Genomic DNA, 20,214 nt, shown 5'->3' with positions numbered 1-20,214 from the left:
TGCAGTCACTCACTCCGCATTCCTTACTCACCCACGCTGCCTCTCTCTCTGCGAATGCGCTGCATCCACACAAGGCTGCGTGAGGTGTGGTGTGCTGTGGGATGTGCTCAGGTTTGAAGGGTTCTACAGGCTGACAGAAGACCTTCAGCGGCTCGCAAAAGAAGGCAACAAGAGTCTTAGCCGGTGCGCGCGCTTCACCTCTGTCCCCCTTCCTTCCCTCCCTCAGTGTGCTGCCTTCTAGATGTGTGTTTCCGGGGCTTTTTGTCCGTGTGCATGCATGCATGCATGCACCTTTTTTAATCGACCCGATTGCTGCGCATTTCCCGCTTCTTCGTCGCGTTTTCTGAGCCCGCCCCTTCCCCCGCCACTCCGCTTCACCAACTGCCTGGTCGAATTCGATCTTCGCCTGACACACTTGCTGCTGAGCATGTCTCCAAGTCTCGCTGCTTCTCTGCCTCGCAGCGTCTCCCTCGCTCTCCCGCCACGCAGCCTCTTCGCTGGTTTCGGGCTCGCGCTGTACAGACAGCTCTGCTGCTGGGGGGTCCACTGCGCGCTTGGCTGTGTTTGCAGAGTCGTGACGCTTCAGCCCCTGCCTTCGGACTGGCGGGCAGAAGATGTGCAGAGGCTTCTTAAGACGTCCTTCGAAGTGTTCGTGGTAAGAGAGTTCTTGGATGCTTCAGACAGTCTGCTCTGCAAGGGCCGTTGCGGTATCCGCTGCAGCTCTGCACGCCGCTTTTTTATGCGGCTCCTTGCTGCCGCTTTGCCTCGAGGCGTCTTGTTGAGGCTGGCAACGCCCTGCTTTTCTCGCGCTCGATGCGCATGTGGATCTCCACAGCTGCATCTGCAGCAGCTAGCCAGGCAGAAAGGCTGGCCGTTACCCGCCACAGGCAGGCCCGAGGCATCTTGATACGTCTGTTGCGTGCGATGCCTTCTCTCAAGGATCTGAAAAACATTGTGTTTGCGTATGGACGGCGCGGAGAGCAGCAGTCGCTCTGCTTCTGCTGCTGCAACAGCGACAGCGATGCGTTGAAGCTACTGCAGCAGGTGCAAGAAGTTGCAGTTCCTAACCACCCTGCGTATCCAGACCTCTTCGGATGCTCCTTTCTCTACGCCAGTACGGCCGAAAAGCCTTCTCCTTTCTTAGTTCCCCTTCTTCATCCCCCCTCCCTTTATCCCCCACTGCTTGCGACAGCTAAGTCTTCGTGCCGCGTAGGGATACCCGCACATGCTTAGACAAACAGCTGGAACTATTTGGGGCTTTGTGTGCCTCTGCAGGTCGAACAGCGCTTTTTGTTTCTCACGAGGATCTGGACTATCTCCCTGTTCTCCGCAAATTCCAGGCAAGCGTGCAGGGTGTGGGGTGGTTTGGTGTAGGTGGGCCTGTTGCACGCCTTTATGCCGCTTTCTGCGCAGACGTTCCATGGCGCGAGTGGGCGTGGGAGTGAGGGGGGTGGGGGTGATTTGTGGCTGGTGGCATCTCTAGCACTCTCGACAAGCGAACGCGGTTTTCTTACAACTGCTGAGGATCTGGCGTGGGAAGTGGGAGTCCTCGTCGCGTGCACCTCCAAGGGGAGCATGCTGTGTGCGTCTGCGGCTCTTGTTAAGGTGTTTACGTATGGCTGGGAGAAGGATGTGACGGAGGAGGAGTTTCGAGGCCTCCTTCGCCAGCTGCGAATTTTTCCTTCGGGCATTGTACGCCTCCACATGGAAGGCTGGGAAGAATCAGGCTTCTTTTTGCAGTTCGATCGCATGCGGGATGTCAAGCTCGTGATGGTAGGCGTGCCCTTTTAGCGTTCACACGTCGAACATCTAGGACTCGTTTCTGCTCTTCCGCCAGTCCGCTTCTTCTCTGCTGTCGCCCGTGCTGCTAGCAGCTTCGTGCCTGTGTGTCTTCCGCCCCCTCGCTGGCTCTTCCAGTTTATGTACCTTGACTGCATGCTGCAAATTTTCAACCTCTCTCAAGCCTCCTATGAGCGTCTTGCTTGCTTCCTTCAGTCCAGGCTACAGCTTTTGCGCCGGAGGTGGCGGCTGCCCCCCCATTCAGTCTTCTTCGCGCTCCCACGTCGCGTACGTCGTTTGTTGCTGCTTTTCTTTTGAACAGCGAACGCCTAGAGGCCTAAACTGAGAGAGGAGGCCTAAGGCCTCCCTCAAGCAGCGTCCCCTTTTATTATTTTCGCATAGGCAGCGTGAAAAAAATGCCGCACGCTTGTAGCTCTGCAGTCTACCCCACCCCCCTTTCGCTCCTCCCGTCTCTTCTTGTGAATAACCCGCGTCTCTCATGCTTCTCGCACGCCTCGTGTAGCCCCTCTTTCACATCCGCGTATATGGAGTGTCGCCTTCCTGCTTTCTACTTTCTTGCCACGCGCCTCTGCTCCGTGTCTATGGCCTTTGCCCTTCATATGGATCCTCCTCCTGCTGCCCTCTCCCCCGGCAGGTCGACATCCACTTCGAAGACGAACAGATTTACGCTGATGAAGACGAAGCGGCAGACTCGGACCTCGACGAACCAATCGACTACTAGCAGCAGGGGCTCAAGGCTTCCCCACCAGGGCCTTAAGAAGGAGCGTGGGAAAGTTTTTTTGGGATGGGGCAGGAGAAGGCCTCTTTACAAGGACCCCTAGAGGGTCCAATGCTCATTAGGGCTTCCCAAACGCTTCCCTCCCTCGCAGTAGCGTGTGGAATGCGGCATGCATTTACTTGAATTGTGGGGTTTTCAGAGCGGCAGGTCATAAGCCTGTGCGGCTCTTCTTAGGAAGAGCCTGCGGCTTGAAAGGCGCTCCTTAAGACCCCCATGCCATTAGTTCCCTCGCTCATTGCGCGCACAGCGCCGACGTGCAGGTGGCCCCCTTAACTCCTGTCATCAGACTTGCCCTACCCACAAGGCGTTGTGGCTTAAAATTTTAACGAGCAGAGACATGGTAGGAAGGCCAGTGCATGTTTTCAGGGATTCAAGGATGTGGAGGGAGCATTGGGGAGAGGCTTGCGACAGAGGGAAACGGGGAGAGAGAGAGAGAGTCGCGCCTAAGGGAAAGGAGCCTTGACAGGTATAGGCCGACGCGGTAGGGTGCGCATACAGAGACGCAGAGAAGACGTGTTGCTAGCATATTTAGCAGTTCCTGAAGGGCAACTGTAAGCACAACGGGTCCAAAGCCACTGATGACAGCAGCGCTTGTGCAGCACTTTGCTGTCGTAGGCCTTTCACAGAAGAAGAGCGACTGCCTTTCAGCCAGCACACGATGTGCTATCGCCTCTGAGGCAGGGCCTTGGTTTTCCAGAAAACATTCCTCTCCGCGCCGCCCCAAGCACACTCAAGTCACGGTGCTGCGTGCTAAAGGCGAGCAGAAACAGTAGAGCTGGTGCTAGCTGGGGCTTTCGAGGAAACGTCTACGGAGCAGCGTGCGCATACAGCCTCAACTCAGCGCAGAAGCACATCCAGCTCCCGACAAATAGGCGCCGCCTCGCAATACTTCCAGCATGCGGAAGGGGAGACACCCGTTGCAATGGAGTCAGTTACATAGTTTTCATCGTACTGGATTGCCCACTACAGGCAGTGCACAGTGCTAGGCTATTGTACTAGAGCCTGCTGGCGCTGTCAGGGGGGTTTTGTACCGTCCCACAGGGTCCTTGAGGGCAAAAGGAGCCAAAGGTCTCTCAGAATCTAGAAAGATTGCCGTTACGACATTGATAGCAGCTCTACAGAGGAGTCCTGAGGAGCTGTTTTTTTGAGAGGCCTTGCCAGCGAAACTGCCTCGGTACGCCTGGAAATGCACGAGTGCCTTCCGTGTCGACGGCGGCGCTGGCTCGGGCGTGAGTTTCATAAAACAGCCCGAATTCGGCGCTTAATACTTCGTTTTTAAGTTTGCATAGCGGCTTTCAAAGAGTGTGATAAATAAGAAGGCCTGTACGCGCCTTGTGTCTTCTTTTGCCGCCTCGGAACCTCCCCGCAGCCGAGGGGGTATAGCGTCCCCGCCCTTCTGCTGCGCCACATGGGGGGTGGAAGGAGGAGCAAAGGGGCCCCCTGCAGGGGGCCCCTTTGCTCCTCCTGCTGCGTCGGGCTCTGTGGCTGCGATTTTGTGCATTTGAAGCCTCATGGCTTCATAATTGGCGTTAGTCAACGCGGAAGTTCCGTTGCTTGGCAGGCCAGCGCTCACTCCGGCACAGGGAGAAGACACCCGGCAACACGGCAGGAACGCTTCGAAATCACCCGGGAAGAAGCTTCTGAGTAGCTCACTAGGCAAAAACAACAACAGACGCAGTAATTCGAGTCCTTTCGGCCGTACAGTAGCCGCGTTAGCAGGTGCTGCGGCAGCAGCGGCAGCTGTTGCAGCGCCTGTTGCCACTCCATTCAAGTTGTTTAGCCTCAACAGCAGTTGAGCCGACACCAGGGGCCGCGGCAGAGCACTATGCATTTCGTCCGCGGACTGTTTCTTGCAGCGGCAGCAGCTGCTGCTGCCATTTGCTGCTGCTGCTTCTCTCCGGGTGCCGCCCTCCAGGAGAGACAGCAGCAGCAGCTGCCCCTTCTAATGTTTCCGCGAGAACCCTCGCAGCGAAGTCCGTTCTACCTCCTATCCGCTTTGAAGCTCTAGCGTACATGGATGCTGAAGGAGTCCGACGGGCATTTCGTGCTCCTTTTCCTGCTGCCGAGCCTTTCCCCAGGCGTGCCTGTGCGTCATAGCGCACTGCTGATGGTGTGTCGTGTGTTGTTGGTACGCTTGCTGCAGTGCCTCAAGCAACCCGAATGACGCCGTCAAGCCAGACGTTGCTGATGCAGCTGAGAGGCGGTCTCTCCCTGCAAGTACAAGCAATGAGCGGTGAGTTGAAGCACCCTACCCTGCACAGCCGCAAAGCCCTGTACTTTTGCCTTTGGGTGCATGTAGACGCCTCTTTATGTTGTGCGCGTTAAACAATATATTGGACGTCTGCAGCGTGTTGCTCCCTCGGACTCGGAGGAGGTGGCTTTCGAGACGTTCCTCTGCATGCGTTCATGAATTGGGTGCAGGGAAGATGATAACAGTCGAAGACATTGATCCGCAGTCAACTGTGATGCAGCTTAAAGAGCGGCTGCAGCAGAGGGAGGGCCTTAGCCCGGATCAGCAGCGCCTTATTGTCAACGGCAGACATATGAAAGACACCGACACCCTCGCTTCCTACAACATCTCCGTAAGGTTTGGGAGGGGTGGGGGGAAGAGAGCTGGCGAGGGCATGGCGTTTGGGAGGCGCAGGATACGTTTGCAGCACAGGATACTTTTGCAGCACAGCATCTTTTGCACTGAAGGGTCCAACACACTCGGGATTGGGGAGGAGGGATGAGCCTCAATTGAGGCTTGGAGAGCAACGAATTAGAGTGATTCGCTTCTAAGTCCGATGAAGGGAGTTTACACTCGAGCGTTCGCTTGCTGCTTTTAGGATAAAACTGTCGTTCACCTTGTCTTACGACTCCGGGGCGGCTTAGGCCGCCTGCATCGTGAAGCAGATCCTTCTGTAGCAGAGAATCAAATGTTTTCTAACGCAGCCAGCTTTGCTGCAGTGTCGAAGGGCCATCTATGACGATTTCTGAGAGGCTCCTGTAGGACACACTTATCCCCAGCCTCGATACAAACTTCAAAGAAAGCCATAAACCTTTCATGGTGAAACTGCCGCGTTCCCCGCCCCTGCCTTGGCCCCTCGAAGCTTCCAACATGAGGAAAGAGGGATGGCTCTAGTGCGCATAGCCGCAGCGTCTGATCACTCCAGACGTTTACCGCTAGTTGCATGCAGCATTTAGCGCTCACGCACACAACATTGCGACCCCTTATATTGAGCTAGCAGCACTGTGCAATAAATAAGATATGCACGCAGAACAACAATTTCCAAACTCTTATGCTTTTTGGCAACATGTAGCTAGTGTGGTAGAGAGTGTTTTAGTGTAGTTTAGCCCGCCACATCTTCCTCCCATATCAACACGCACACCCTCGCATTCCCTGCCGATACAGCGAGACCAACTGTGAGCAGAACAGAAGAAGAGTTCCCTCCCTATCACTACTCTACAGACAGACAGAGGCGCAAAATAGTGCAAATGTGAGATACAAATGCATGCATACAGGACTTGAGGTAGATAGACGAGTAGGAAGATATCTGCACTACCCATCAACAAATGGGGGCCCAAATCAAATCGACTGCGGCGGCGCGAGGATACCCTATCTACGGAGCGATTAAATGTGTGCGTCTTATTGGGGGCAAACAGAAGACAAGTAAATTGCGCATGGGGAATCGAAACACTCACTAGTTCGGCGGGGCGTCTGCGCCTCATAGAGCGGGGTCAACATACAAATTCAACAGGTGCAAGTGCTGCACTTCGTGCAAGCTGGAAACAGTGGGACGAGATTCCGAGGCTTTGAATGCTTGGCCTGTAGCGTACTAGACTACGCTTCAGCCCTTTCTACTACATTATTTGTACTCAACAGGGAATTAGTAAATGCTTGACTCCTTGGTATGCCTGTTCGTAAATCGCATTTATTGCGAAACATTATGAACTCCAAACCAGAATACACACTGTCACGTGCATGCGCGCACACATATGCGGGAGTCAAGCGCAACTACCTGCAATCGTCCGGAATGCAAAGAGAATGCATCTATGCGCACCCTAGCTATCCCTATCCCTGCATGTCGAAAGCTCTCACGAGCGCGGGTAGTGGAGGAAACAGGAGTTCATTTTGAAGAGCCTCAATGACTGCTTATGAAGTTTGCATTGAGTCTGGAGTTTAGTGTCTCCCCATGGAGACCTTTGGTTTAGGCATACACCCGAGGTTGGGCTTCTTCAGAGCGCGGTCATCCCTCTAAAGGCACTTTTAATGTCAAGCGAAATTTGCTGCTAATGTGTCTATGAGAGGCCAGAACGGTGCCTTGCCAGCGCGGCAGTATCGCAGGCAAGTAAAAGGGCAAACGCAATATGCGGCGGCTGTACCTGCGGAACCTGCTTGCGACCAGGGTTCAGGTTTGCAGTTTATTGGCTACGAACTTTGTCGAAGTGCCCTTGAAGCTTTATGATAAGCATGAAGGGGCAACAGTAGCAGGACTTGCACGCTGTCGCTGCCCTTGCTCCGTTGTGCTACCCCTCCAGCGCCCCTTGTTTCAAATCCCGCCTACTGGTGCACTGCGCGTATTTTAGTCGCGCACTGCCTTGATGATGACAATGCAGTAGGGACACAGATTCAGCAGCAGCGAAGGGGGGAGAAGTGGCTGCGGCAGCCGCGGCAGAAGGGCGGATCTGTTTTTTTGCAAACTATCCGCAAAGGGGCATCCCCGACTTGCGGGCCCTGCATCCAAGAAAAGAGGGCAACATATTCTTCTTTACTAGTTACGAAAAAAAAGGCGTGAAAAGTCACTTGACGGGGTGTCACTTGACGGGGCATCGCTTGGCCGTGTCTTAACTAGGCATCAACCTCATGCAGTTTGCGTGAGATTCCTCTTCCAAACGACAGGCGCCGTACTACAGCTCTGACAGTTCGCCAAGTATGAAACTAAAAGGCAGGAAACAGAGAAGATGATGATTGAAAACTTTTGTGGAGCTTCTCCCCAAACCACAACCCCCCCAGAGCACGCCTTCCGCGAGGTCCCTCTTCTGTCTCTTGCCGCGGCAGCTGGCGGGGGTCACCGCAGGCGTGGGGGGAGGGCTGTGCGACTGGTTCTAAGGGTGTCGAGGAAGATTTCTTCGCTTCTTGCTTTGTGCACAAGAAGAAAAGACAAAGACGATATGAAGTATGCTCAAAAAGGAATTTCCTTAGGTCACACAAGACTGGAATCCACCGGTGCGGTCGACGCTGACGCCTGGAGGCAACAGGTTACGAGGGGCCTCTCCGTCAGGGGTGGGACCATGGGTACGTAGTGGGTTTTGAAGGTACACGCTAAATTGATTTTGCAGGACTAGGCACACAAGAGTTTGCAGGAATTCAGCAGGGGCTCCCTCCTGAAGGGGATGGCATGAAAAGCCATGATCTAGATGGAAGCCTTCCTGCATCTGCTTCTCTGTGTGCACTTTTCCTGTTGCTCATTCATCACTTCACCTAGTCGGCTCAAGGTAATTGCTTTTCAGCTGGGCTTTGCGGGACAGTTCTCAAGTTGACTCCCCAGGAACACAATGATCCTGAAGCCAGTAGAGTACACACCGCCGCTGGCGGCACCTGAGCGGCAATAATACCAGTTCCTGCTTCCTGTGTTGTCGCTGCTGCTCTTGCGGCTGCTGCTGGTGCACGGGCGGTGGCACCCCCTTGTGTAATTGATTTTAGAGGGCCTACAGGCTCCTTGGAATTCACGGAGCCCCTGCTTGTAATGCAAGTGCCGGATAGGTCAGATGTAGCTGCGGCTTCTGCCGCCGCTGCTGCTGTTTCCGGTGCAGTGGATGTAGCCAGACAAAGCGTCCTATTGCTTAGCCCCGCAAAGAGGCAGTCCTTTGAAGAGAACCCATCACGTGTAGCTGCAACAGCAGCAGCAGCTGCTGCTGTTGTTGCCGAAGCTGCAGCAACAGCAAGGAAACGCATTCCGTCACAGTCCTATAGTGGGTTTGATACTGCTGAAAGTGCGGCGGCAGCTTTTGCGGTTGCTGCCGCAGCAGCGATATCAAGAAAAAGTCTTTTATCATTGCGTTGTAAAAGCAGGGTTGGTCCTACTCCTCCTTTTCTAGCACGTAATTCAGCAGCTGCAGAGGTGGTGACAGAAACGAGCTGGGTAGATAGAAATGACGACCAATGCCAAATAGTAAAAGAAGCACAGGCAGAAGGTGCTTCTGCTGCTCGCGAATTCAAGGATCCGACGGAAGATAAGAGCAGCAGGACAGCACATGATCCCTCAATTGGGGATTTTTCGTCGAGCTCTACCGCTGCGTCTGCGGCTTCAGTTGTTGCTGCAGCAGCAAAAGCGGCGAGAAAGAGCCTCACGCTGCTGCCAGGTAGTGAGGGTAAGGAATCTGCTGCTGCTGCCTCCGCTGCTGAAGTAGTTGCTGCAGCAGCGCTAAAGGCCAGAAGGAGTCTCATGACTTTGGAATGTCAAGGCGGCTGTCAGCCCTCTGATTCAGAGCAGCACCAGACCGAGGGGGGACCGCAGGATGTTAGGGCGCCTCTGTTCGCGAACCTTGCTGCCTCTGCTGCTGCCACTGCAGTTGCTGAAGCAGCAAAGGCAGCGCGGAGCAGCATCTTGCAGCAAAACTCTAGAACTTCAGGTCAGACTAGCGCCGCCGTTGCTGCTACCACTAGTGTAGCAGGAGCAACGGCTAGGCAAGGCCTCGTGATTGAGTCACTAGTCGTCTTGCCTTCTGGTCCCTTCGCCAAAGCAGCAACTGCTCTTAGTTCCGGCCCATCCGAGCAGAAGCAGCACGAATGGAAAGCACACGGACATAAGCATTGTCCTCAGAGTCACGACAATCAGCTTTGGCAGAAGACCGATGATTCAGAGACGCAAGAACAGGGCCAGAACCAGCTTGTTTCGTCGCTACAACATTCCCACCAGCAGCCCCTACAAAAGGCGCAGCCAACGCAGCAAGCGGAAATGCGAAAGCTGCTGCAGCAAGACAAAGATATGCAGCAACAGGCGTTTCAGCAGCTGCAGCAACCCCAGCCGTTGCAGCGGCACCTGTCCAAACACCAGAGGGACGAACACCAGTTGCACCTCCAGCAACAAGTGCAGCGGCCATCACATCAGGACTTCCCGGTAGGGGCATCAGATCTGATAGAGCAGCAAAGAGAGAGTTCAGCGGCACAGCTCGAACGGGAGAACGCACCGCACAGGCAGACGCGTCAGTGGCAGCAGCAGTTGCAAGCGTATCCGACACCATTGCGGCTGCAACAGCAATGTGCCGAAAGGCAAACGCCTCTCCGACAATTTTCTCCACCGCATAAGGCACAGCATCAAGAACAGCAGCAACATTCTTCGTGCACTGTAGCAGCCAAAAAGATGAGTTCTCTCGAGGCTGCTGCTGCTGCGCTTCAGGCAGCAGCGGCGTCAACAGCAGCGGCAGCAGCCGCGGAACAGGCCGAAAAGGGGGATTATACAACAGCAGGGGCTGATGCACAAGATGCGGCAGAGAACCCTGTTTGTCTGCGGAGGCTTTTGAAGGAGCTGAGGTTGTGGCAGCACCAAGTAATAAGCCGTGTGCCTCAGAAGGCTGCAGAGCCTCAGAGGCGCCTAGGCAAAAGCAGTACCAGGAGCAGCTGCAAGAGAAGGGGTTCCTCTGCCCCCACACCAAATGGCCTCAGCGTCTTTTCCTGCGTGGACAGACCCTTGACCTCGCCTGGCGTTGAGTGCAGTGCTGCTGATGCTGCCCCTCCAGCAGCGGTGGCGAACGCACCCGATGACTTCATCAAAGCCCGAGAGAGGATGGCAGCAGAAGCAGCACCTCCATCTCTGCAGCCTAGAGCTCCTGCAGAGGTGCTACCTGCAAAGGGTAATATGACAGCACAAATGGCCGCTGCCGCTCCCTCTTCCGAGGCTTCAGCCCTGCTGTCTGAGCAGAATACCAAAGGGCCTCCGCCTGCGGGATGGGAGCAAGATCCACAATATGTGCGAATAGTCGGTAAAGCATCTGCTGAAGTGCTTGATGTCACTGGCACAATGGACGCCGCAGAAAGACACTTGAAAATGGGCATGGATCAGGTTTCCGCATCGTGTAGCACTCCCGACATAGAAGAACAGGCAGTTCTTGCTGGCTTTGCCGCTTGGCAGCAGAAGCAGCAGCGTGCGCAGCGGGTGGAATGTACGGGTTCAATCTTTCCGTGGGTGGGGAGACATAGCAGAGAAAGAATGTCTTCCGCGCTTTTCTGCAGCAGCAATAGAAGCACCAGCAATCTGGAAGGTGTGTTCAGGCAGCAGAAACAGCCCCCTTGCGGCAGTAAAAACAACGGACGAAGACTGCGGCCGTGGACCTGTGCAAGCGGCCGTTCCTTCGCTTCTGCACCTCTGCCTCAGCAGCAAACGCAGCAAGTGCTGAAAGAGTTGGAAGAGCAAGAGCAGCAGTGCACTGTGCAGGGAAACTATCTTGGGGCTTTCAGGTTTCAGCAGCAGCGACGAGAACAACTGCTGAAGCGGCTACTGCAAGACGGAAAGACGGCTGAGCGGAAAGAAGCGTTGCACAAAGTAGCACAAGCGAATTGCTGGGCTGCCGCCCTCCATCTAAACAAAAAGTATAAAGCCGTTTCATTTGGTGCGAAGTACCTCATATGCCATGTCACCACCACAAACAACCTGCCGATCAAGAAGATACCCATGCAAGTCAGTCTGGGCGCTACGTTTGGCGAATGAGGGATGTAAAAAGTGCATCACTCGAAGGGGAGCACTGGTGCAAACGGGTTGCAGTAGCAGGAGGGAGGCAAAGGCACTCCTTCGTTTGAGGCGCTTCTACAGGGACGTATGGCTAAGGGTTGAGGTCTGAGGATGTGGGGCCCGTGGCGTGGAGAGCAGTGACGACATTGGTCGTGGAGAGCAATGCAGAAACAAAGATGCAGCCTTTACGAGCGTTGTTTAGCTTCTTTGCGACAAGGGTCGGCAACCGCAGCAGGAGTACACATGCTTGCTTTCTTGCCGCAGGTATTCCTGTCCTACGAGTACCCTCGGCTTTTTCAGCGATACAGAGTCATGTTTCCAGGCATCGGCACCGCCCCGCCTTCAGTAACAAATCCTATTCCCATCCCCCTAATAGGGGTCATAGGCCTTAAACATAAACTGATAGGGGCACAAGTCCATGGCAGGGGTTTGTCGATACGATGTTCTAGGCTGCTAGTTGTAATTGAGTGAAAGTGGATCCTCAAGACCGTTCTGTGCTGTTACTGCTTACATAGAGCAATACTGCTGCTGTTTGTTTTAGTTTTACTGTGGCTTGTTCTATCAATACTGCCGCAGCACCGTACACGAGGGTCACTGACGCCCGAGGAGGTGAACAAGAGGGAGGCGGAGCTTCAAGACACGCTGTTAGCGACGCTGCAGCTCACCAACACTATCAGAGAGCAGCTTGAAATAGTCAAGTCTAAAAGTCGTGGGCAGCTCTCTTCAGTTTCATACCGAAGGGGGCAGTTTAGAGGGCCCGCTGGCCCTCCTTAAGGAAATTTATTTGGCTCTCAAGGTGTTGTCTTTAGGCTTTAGAACATCACCCAAGATGAATGCCTATAAAGCAAGTTTCTTTGTCATACTGCGTCTATGCCATCTAAGGCCTCCTATTGTTGTTGGAATCCTTTTTATGATTATCCGAAGGACGCCACTCCCGCCTACCATGAAGGCGAACCCCCCGCCAAACTTCGGCATTAAAGTACCCCTATCAAGGCGGGTTTGCCAGAAAATGACACAGAACCGTCGACAAAAGGTTTCCAGCGCTGGACTTGAGGCACGCGTGAAGAAGAGGGCCTCTGTAGATTTGCCAACTAGGTCACTAATTAGGGGGGCTATTGGTAGCACTGGGCCCAAAGCTCCACATAAAAATCTTTCTGTCCCTAAAAATGCTTTAGCTGCAAACTCCAAGTGATGTGCTGCCTCTAAGGCTCTCTCAAACCCCTTCGGTGAGAAGAGCCGTTCTGGAGGCTTCACAAGGACTCCTGTACCTGCCCTGCGAATCAAATAAAAGGCACTAATTCCCGTCCAGATCCTCCAAATTCTAGCTATTCTTTGTGTCACCACAGTCATTTGGTGGAGAGAGTCACGGATTTCGAGCAAAGCCACCGGTAAGGTCGTGTCCTCTGGTGTACCGTTCTGTGGGAGCGCAAGTGACCATGGGGATCATTCAAGGGCCCTGTTCGTAAGGTGCAGGAGGATACGTATCCGATTTTCCAGTAAAATTCAATTTGGCTTAGCCAATATGCCATAGTTCTACTGATTGCGCGCAATTAGCTTTGCCGTTGCTCTCTTCTTTACCCCAGACTACAGGACCGAACGTTTGTAGGCAGGGGGCACACCATCTTGTCTGTCGCGTGCAGCCCGCATCCTTTGTCTCCCTCCCTTGTGCTTTCTTTAACCTCATAAAGCAGCTGGACACCAGACCGCTCTACCAGGTTGAACTGCAGCTGCACTCGACAACAGTTGCCAAATAAAAACCGATGGATGGTGGTCTGGGCTCCCCTTGTGCGTCATTGAGTCTCGAGCAAAGGCTGAGGCAATACCTCACGATTCGTCATCATGAAGACGTTTTGGACATTGAAGCCCTCAAATCAGGTAGCACGCAGTCTTATTTCTCCTTCCTTTCAGCAACAGGCGTCTTATCCCCCCTGCATAGGCACATCTGCGCAGCTTGCGACATAACGTAGTTGGATTATGCTGCAAAGGAGAGCATCCACAAAGAATTGATAAGCACAAAAAAAGGCACTAAGCACCGTTCATGTTGTGCCTTTGTGCCCCCAGTTTCTGTTTCTCCCTCCCAAACCCCCTCTAACACTACCGCGAATTCGCCTAACTTGCTTGAGCAGTCCGAGACAGTGACTTTCAAATTCCGCTTCCTCTAGGTGTCTGCCGTGCAGGCCGTCCATTGCTGCAGCACCTGGTGCACCATGGCTGTCTCCCCCCCTCTTCCTTGCATGACAAGAAGCCTTGGGAGCTGTTGCTGCCTGTGCTCAAGGAATTTGGGGTCCTGCAGCCTTGTCACGCCGCAGGCCTCATGTCTGGCTGTCTGCACGCATGGATCCAGGTGCTAGAAGCCTTGGATCCACTCGTTAAAAGCACCTTCAGGAGGAGCAGAAGCAACAGTAGCACCGGCAAGGAGGGGGAAAGCAGAACTATCGGCAAGGGAAACGATGAGGAGGCTGCGCAGAACTGCCTGCAGCGGCAGCACCAGCAGCTTGCTATGCAGACACCCAGCAGCGATCAAGGTGAGAGCACCGGCCGCAGCGAGAGCAACACCAGAGCGCTTACATCAGCCAGCAATACCACAAGCAGCAACAGCAGCACAGTAGCGAGCAGTTGCTCCGCATCGTCTGCACAAGTGGAAAAACACTGCACCATGTCTGTTCCCAGCATTGATCAGCATTCAGGTGCAGTTACAGAGCAGCAGCCGCAAGCAGTGGTGGGCGACCAGAAGGAGGCTTTTTACGGCTTCCAACAAAGCACTTGCCCGCCAAGGAGGGACTTAAGGGAGGCATCGCCGCCTCCAGGGCCTCTCTACTCAGTAGCGGAGTCGCTGAGAGGGGGGAAAAGTAGGCCCCATCTGCTTCTGTTTCCAGACCAGCAGCGACAACAGCAGAAAGAGGCACACCACCCCCACCAGCGGCAACAGCAAGACAGGAGCAGCAGCGGCGATGCAGTACCGGCTTCAAGAGGAACTCTGCAGCTGCAAACCAGTGGCCCCCCGCAGCAAGGGCTGCAAGCCGCACAGCAGACACTCCGCCTGTCTCAGCAAGAGGAGCAGCGGAAGCAGCAGGCTCCACATTTCCTATCGACGCAGGAGCGACAGAGGCTTCAAAGCCTACGGGTCGGGGAGCAGCAAGCGGAGAAGAGCTTTCAGCATCACCAGCAGCGGCAACTAGAGTACGTGGCGGCAACAACGCCACATCCGCAGAAGCCGGACGAGGCGCAGCCACAGCTGCAGCATGGCAGACACCAGCACTGGCAAAGCGAGCTGCAGCAGCAACAGCAGCGAATCCCAGGAAGCCTGTCTGGCAGAGTGCAGGGAGAGCCCACTTTGACTCCTCCACCGCGCAGTCACTTGTCTCCCACTCAAACTTGTAAGAAGGAAATCGCGTTGGTAGCAGCGGCTATTGCCGCTGCTACCACTGCCACATTGAGAAGCAGAATACACCATTTTTTTGCGGCTGCACTGCCCTCCCAGCAGAAGTCGTGAGGCGGCTGCAACATCGCTGCGTGCTCTGACTTCAGGGCTTGTCGTTTATGCATGCAATAATCCTTTGTTGAAGTCTACGAGTTGATGCGGCTCAGGGCATCTTGAGGCGGGACCCTTTTGTGCAGACGCCAAGCGGCAGTTCCGTGTTTTGGACGTTAACCAAGGCGTGTCGTCGACACTGCTGCAGAATCATCAGAAATCGCAGCAAGAACACCGGCAGCATCCAACACCGTTGCAACAACAACAACAACTCGTGCACTTGCAGCAGTCCCGAGACCACGAACAGCTATTGCCAGGGTGTCGTGCTGCAGCCAAGGTTGTACAGGGTAGAAGCGTGCCGCTCCGCAATCAGCGGCAACTGCATGCGGAGCCGCAACAACGGCAGCAACAAAAACATGTTCAGCAGCAATATAGTCAACAAAAAGTGCATCTTACGCACCAGCAAAACGAGCAGCAGCAGAATGCTTGGCTTCCACTCATCCAGCAGGGCCGCCAGGTGACTCAAATAGCAGAACATGCACAGGGCAAGTCAGCACGTGAAGTACAGCACCACTCAGAGCAAAATCTGAATTTGCAGCAACAGTCGCAGCAAATATCTCAGGAGGAGCAACAGCAGCAGCAACACACACAGGCAACCGAGAAGAGTCAGCAGCAGGATTCACAGCAGTCGCAGGTACCACAAGAGCACCCGGAGGAGCGCCAACGAGCGCAGCACCAGGAAGCAGAACGAAAGCCACAACTGCACAGCGCTCGGCAGAAGATGACTTTGCAGGGTCGGCCGCATGCTCTACCTGATTGCCAGGGAGAACAGCAGCAGACTCTGCCGCCACACATACAACTGCAGCACGTACCGCAGCAAGAACTGAGTCAGCAGCAACTGCACGCGCAGCAGTGCACACAGGAGCTTCCCATGAGCCCTCAATGCGAAGGACAGCAGCAACGCATACATAGAAGCCACCAGTTGCAGCAGCAGCAACAGCAGGTAGAATCAGAAATGCATCACCAGGGATGGCAGGAACGACAGCCGCAAGAACAGCACGTGCCTCAGCGGCGAGAGCATCGGCAACAGCAAGAGCAGCGAGAGCTGCCACCGCAGTTGCTTGCACTGCGAAGGGCATATCACTTGAGACAGCAGCAGAAAATGCTGGCACCCACTACGCCTGTTTTGCAGCAACAGCAGGAGCCTTCCTATTCCGAGCAACTTTCTCCACAGGATCTGACTCCACCTATGCAGCGCACATTCCCGCAGGAACAGTGGGGCCTGCAAGAAGGGCAGCCGCTGAACAGCCAAGAAATGGTGACACAGCAGCGACGACTGGCAGAAGGCGCAGTGCCCCCTTGTCCGTTCTGTGCGATACTTCTGAAGGACTCAGAGGATGCGGTCGCGCGAAATAAGAAGGAACTGGCGCGGCTAGAGGAGGCACTGATTCAGTGGTACGTAGCGAGAAGTCTAGAGCCTTCGCGTATCCATCTTTACGTGTTCGCAAACAGGCAGGGCTCTCAGGTCCTCATAGGCTCCTCTGAACAAAGAGGCAACGCAGTCTTTCTGCTTCCCTGATGTGCTTCAGGATGATGTATGAGAGACGCACGCTTCTGAGACACCAAAAGCAAAATGAGAGGCTGGGATGGTTGCTCTTGCAGATAGAGGTACCTTGTGCATCTCGCATCCTATGCTGGTGCTGCTGGTTAAGCTGCCCATTCTGCCTTTGGTGTTGCGCTGGCAGCTGTACAAACGTAAGTAAAGCGTACGAATCAGGCTGGTGTGGCTGCCCGTACCGCTGTTGCTTCAGGAGGCGGCGTGGCAGATGGAAGACGGTCCCGCAAGGGACCATCTGCTAGATATCCTGTCAGAACGGTTTTCCCCTGAGACACCCTCCGCTGGTGCTGACGATGACGCAGCACCAAGAGAGCAGCAGCACTGCCAGCTTCTAAGGGCGAACTCTGTCTGAATCTGTGACAGCAGTTCCTTCTCTACTCAACTTGCCCCGGAAATCTCCGAAGAGCAGCATGCCTAGCAGCAAGAAGAAGTAAGGGTGTGTTGATACTTGCTTTAGTTATCCTAGAATAGGGCTGCGATTAGGCCCAATGCAACTGTGGGTGTCTTTTTTCCAGAGCCATCAGCTTCTCTCGACCAAGTTTGGGACTTATCATAAGCAAAGAGCTACTGGATAGGTCTCACATGGTACAAAGCATGCATGCATAGCTACGGGAAAAGTCTGGCTAGCGGCTACCTTACGTGAGTAGCAGCCGAGTGGGCCTCAGTATCGCCTTTGCTTGGGCATCCTGCGGGGGATAGTTTACAATCACCCAAGAAGCAGCCCTAAGGTCTTTCATCAAATTAAATAGGGTCGGCAATGTGCGAGGAGCGATGGTCAGGGAGTCGCAGGTAGCTGCAGTACTGCCCCAGCTCCCGCCGCCCACAGAATGCTTGCATGCAGCGCCTTGGCAAAAAGTGCCTCTGCCTACACTAGCAGAGAACACACTAGCCGCTGTGTGCAGCAGTAGCTAGTGCAGATGACGAAGTAGACGTGCCGCTGTGGCTGCTGCTGTAGGTATCGGAAGGCATGCACTTTTGGCGGGTGCCGTTCCTCTGCGAGCCCCTTAGTGCTCCCTACGCTTGCTGGGCAGTACTACATGCCAGAGGGGACATGCACATCTGAAACTTTAGGGAATGCTTGCTGGAGGTTAAGTCACTTTTGCTGAGCGTGCTTGCTATAGTGACAAAGCCTCCGTCTGAGAAGGCTCAGTTTACCAGTAGCCATCAGGTTGGACTTAGCATAGCACAGGGGTAAGCCAGGCAGGTCGCTTCTGTGGCTAAAGCACCGCATTGACATGCTCGAAACGGAAGGAGGAAAGGCAATGTGAGCCGAGAGAAAGAGGCAGAGAATACGAGACATCTGAGATGTGCACAAGGCCAGGCGAAGAGGAGAGTGGCTACGTGCTGGCACCGGCACACTTGAAGAAAAGCGCCCGTATGTGTTTTGGGGGACTAAGCATTCAAACTATGTTGGAGCGTGCAGATTTCCCGGGAGCCAACGTACTATCTGTAGGGCTTCCAGAGGCTCAACTTGAAGTGCGGAATCAACGACAAATACCCCAGCGACTATGCTGTGGGTACGTACTGCAACGCCTCGTACCCATACTTGCTGATGAAGCTTACTGGCACGATAAATTAAAGTGTCTTGCTTTGCAATACGACAAAGGTGGGCAAGTGCCAGCGAGCGGTGAGCGTTTCAAGGGGCATTCTTCCCTTCGCGATAAAATGCTTCGCGAGCAGACGCCTTTTCTCGGAGCTAGCACAATCGCCGACGGCCAAACTCGCCAACGGTTGGTGATTCCTGCACTTGCTGGCGCCAAACAGTGCGCTATCTGTTACATTCCGTAGAAGGTCGCCGTAGGAGGCACTCAACTTCACACTTAATACAAGCTTAGTAGAAAGCTATTGAATCGGTTAAAAAAGCGAACCTCTCGTTCCGGTGTCCTCGTCCCTAAGACTTCCCACTTTAAGGGAAGAGGGGCAGCTAGAGTGCCCAGAGCCGCAACCGTTGAGCACTCAGGGCATTCACCGCTAGTTGCATGTAGCATTTAGCGCACATGCACACAACAGTGCTGCTTCTTATTTCGAGCTAGTGTACTCTGCGATAAATAATATATTAAAACAGGAAAAAAGCAGTCAATGCTTTACTAAGTTTTTATTAGGCGTAGTCAGTGTAGTGGAGGGTGTCTAACTTTAGTTAGGCGCGCTACATCTTCGCTTCATATCAACACGCACGCCCTCCTATTCCGTGCCGACAGAGCGAGATCATTTGTGAGCAGGACAATGGAAGCCTTCCCGCTCTATCACCACTCTACAGGCAGACAGCGGCACTAGTGCAAATGAGGACAACAAGTGCATGCATTAAACGCTTGAGATAAGCAGGCAGGAAGGAAGATACCTACACTAGCCAACAACAATTAGGGGACCAAACCAAAAACAATCGACTGCGGCGGCGCGAGGATGCTCTATATACGGAGCGTTCAAGTGTGCCCGCCTTCTATCAGGAGCAAGCACAAGACAAGTAAAATGTGCATAGGGAATCGAACCACACACACTATTTCAGCAGGGCGTCCGTGCTTCACAGAGCAGGGTATACATATAAATACAGCAGGTGCGTGCAGCATAGCCATTACAAAGCCCCCAAAGAGGCACAAGGGAAGTTATAGAGACAGCATATCTAAGGGTACCTGGATATATAAATGACTTTAGAAAACTCCCCATTAATTAAAGCCGGCAACTTACAAGCAGCACCCACAGCTGAACATAGCTATTTTCTGCAGAGTATGCACGGAGGACATCAATTACCAAGGAACGCGGAGGAATATGGTCTGTGCCGACTACCGTTGAAGCCGAAGGAAGCAACAAATTCTCCACTATGCAACTTCTCCGTCAACCCCTGAGGCTGGCTTTCCCCACCCCACCTCACTAGAACCTACAGTCGCAGCTTTCTTGATACTCACTAGTCCTGGAATCAGGCAATTTATGGCTCCCTGTGGATCCGCCGCTTACACTGGAGTTACTTGCCTACGCTGCGAAATCCACGACAACTTGGGGAGCTTCGACGCTTCTTTGGGGAGCCAATATTTATAGCTCTGTGGCACCTCCTATTAAGAAAATGGATAGACTATGAAAGACCATGGATTCATGTAAAAACTGCAGATGACCCTAGCCACCTATTTGCACAGGTCTCTGGCTGGTCACCTTATGTCGCACCTTGTTAAGCCTGCTGTTTCACCACGACAAAATCTTGAGGCTTGAATAACACAACCAACCTTCGCCTAGAATAATTACGTGCTTGTTTCTCTTCAGCTAAGCGCACACACTCGGCACCTGTTCTCTGATTCCCTTGGCTGCCAATGATGACTGCTGATCCCCCACCAGCTGATCCAGACTCGAATCGGTTAAGGGCTTATCAATGCAGACTCGGGATAGGGAACGTCGACAACTAAAAGAATATACTGCCTAGATGTGAACTGATTCAGCATGAAAAAGAAAATCAACCCAAGCAGTTGGATTTGTGTTGGCCTAAAGTTGCATATACGGCACAAAGAGTGTGGCTAAAGCCATTTGTCTGTCCTTGCGCCTCAGGTTGGTTTGCAGTGATCATACTGTCGTCAATGGTGAGCGAGTCATAGGGGCACGCCAAAACACACCGACGAACTTCGAAAAGGCATTCAAGGGATGCCTCTGAGGAGTTCATCAAGCTTCCACACATTATAATGTCTGAACGCCTGAACAACTTTGAAGCCGTGACAGAGCTGCATGACGAGATGAAATTGGCATTGCTGCTGAGTGTGCCGACAACTTCCGATATGTATTCCTGAACGTTGAAACTCGGAAGTCCATCAATGAAGTCCACCAATGAAGCCCACCTTCAAATCAGTCAAAATCATAT

General features: G+C 53.7%; 3 protein-coding genes across 3 annotated transcripts; all 3 read left to right on the top strand.

Annotated features, from left to right (window-relative positions):
• Positions 1-924: 924 nt before the first annotated feature.
• On the top strand, positions 925-2,521 carry LOC34623886. Its single transcript, XM_026338811.1, has 4 exons — positions 925-962; positions 1,014-1,143; positions 1,414-1,773; positions 2,435-2,521. The coding sequence occupies exons 1-4, from the start codon at positions 925-927 to the stop codon at positions 2,519-2,521; spliced, it is 615 nt and encodes a 204-aa protein (XP_026194596.1).
• Positions 2,522-3,764: 1,243 nt separating this feature from the next.
• On the top strand, positions 3,765-12,063 carry LOC34623883 (treacle protein). The gene is made up of 7 exons (XM_026338810.1): positions 3,765-3,807; positions 3,962-4,049; positions 8,325-8,932; positions 9,134-9,439; positions 9,589-9,818; positions 9,877-11,238; positions 11,866-12,063. Exons 1-7 carry the CDS (start codon positions 3,765-3,767, stop codon positions 12,061-12,063), a joined length of 2,835 nt encoding a protein of 944 aa, XP_026194595.1.
• Positions 12,064-13,739: 1,676 nt separating this feature from the next.
• On the top strand, positions 13,740-18,167 carry LOC113147645 (AF4/FMR2 family member 4-like). The gene is made up of 7 exons (XM_026338812.1): positions 13,740-13,894; positions 13,977-14,138; positions 14,262-14,666; positions 14,947-15,073; positions 15,306-15,629; positions 15,798-16,216; positions 17,696-18,167. The coding sequence occupies exons 1-7, from the start codon at positions 13,740-13,742 to the stop codon at positions 18,165-18,167; spliced, it is 2,064 nt and encodes a 687-aa protein (XP_026194597.1).
• The last annotated feature ends 2,047 nt before the right edge of the window (positions 18,168-20,214 follow it).

The sequence above is a fragment of the Cyclospora cayetanensis genome, unplaced genomic scaffold, assembly GCF_002999335.1.
Source record: "Cyclospora cayetanensis isolate NF1_C8 unplaced genomic scaffold, CcayRef3 CcayRef3_contig_300, whole genome shotgun sequence".
NCBI classification, from domain to species: domain Eukaryota; phylum Apicomplexa; class Conoidasida; order Eucoccidiorida; family Eimeriidae; genus Cyclospora; species Cyclospora cayetanensis.
The sequence above is the reverse complement of the archived record's forward strand: the minus strand, read 5'-3'. Positions and strand labels throughout refer to the sequence as shown.

Excerpts from the sequence above, each read along its gene's own strand:
- LOC113147645 (XM_026338812.1), top strand. The coding sequence starts at position 13,740 with ATGAGGAGGCTGCGCAGAACTGCCTGCAGCGGCAGCACCAGCAGCTTG. Across the intron at positions 14,139-14,261 it reads GTCGCTGAGAGGGGGGAAAA|GAACTCTGCAGCTGCAAACC; the intron begins GTAGGCCCCATC and ends CGGCTTCAAGAG. Across the intron at positions 15,630-15,797 it reads CACACATACAACTGCAGCAC|GAACGACAGCCGCAAGAACA; the intron begins GTACCGCAGCAA and ends CAGGGATGGCAG.
- LOC34623883 (XM_026338810.1), top strand. The coding sequence starts at position 3,765 with ATGCACGAGTGCCTTCCGTGTCGACGGCGGCGCTGGCTCGGGC. Across the intron at positions 4,050-8,324 it reads CCCTTTGCTCCTCCTGCTGC|GTCAGATGTAGCTGCGGCTT; the intron begins GTCGGGCTCTGT and ends AGTGCCGGATAG. Across the intron at positions 11,239-11,865 it reads TCAAGAAGATACCCATGCAA|CACCGTACACGAGGGTCACT; the intron begins GTCAGTCTGGGC and ends ATACTGCCGCAG.
- LOC34623886 (XM_026338811.1), top strand. The coding sequence starts at position 925 with ATGCCTTCTCTCAAGGATCTGAAAAACATTGTGTTTGC. Across the intron at positions 1,144-1,413 it reads AAAAGCCTTCTCCTTTCTTA|ACGTTCCATGGCGCGAGTGG; the intron begins GTTCCCCTTCTT and ends CTTTCTGCGCAG. Across the intron at positions 1,774-2,434 it reads GGGATGTCAAGCTCGTGATG|GTCGACATCCACTTCGAAGA; the intron begins GTAGGCGTGCCC and ends CTCCCCCGGCAG.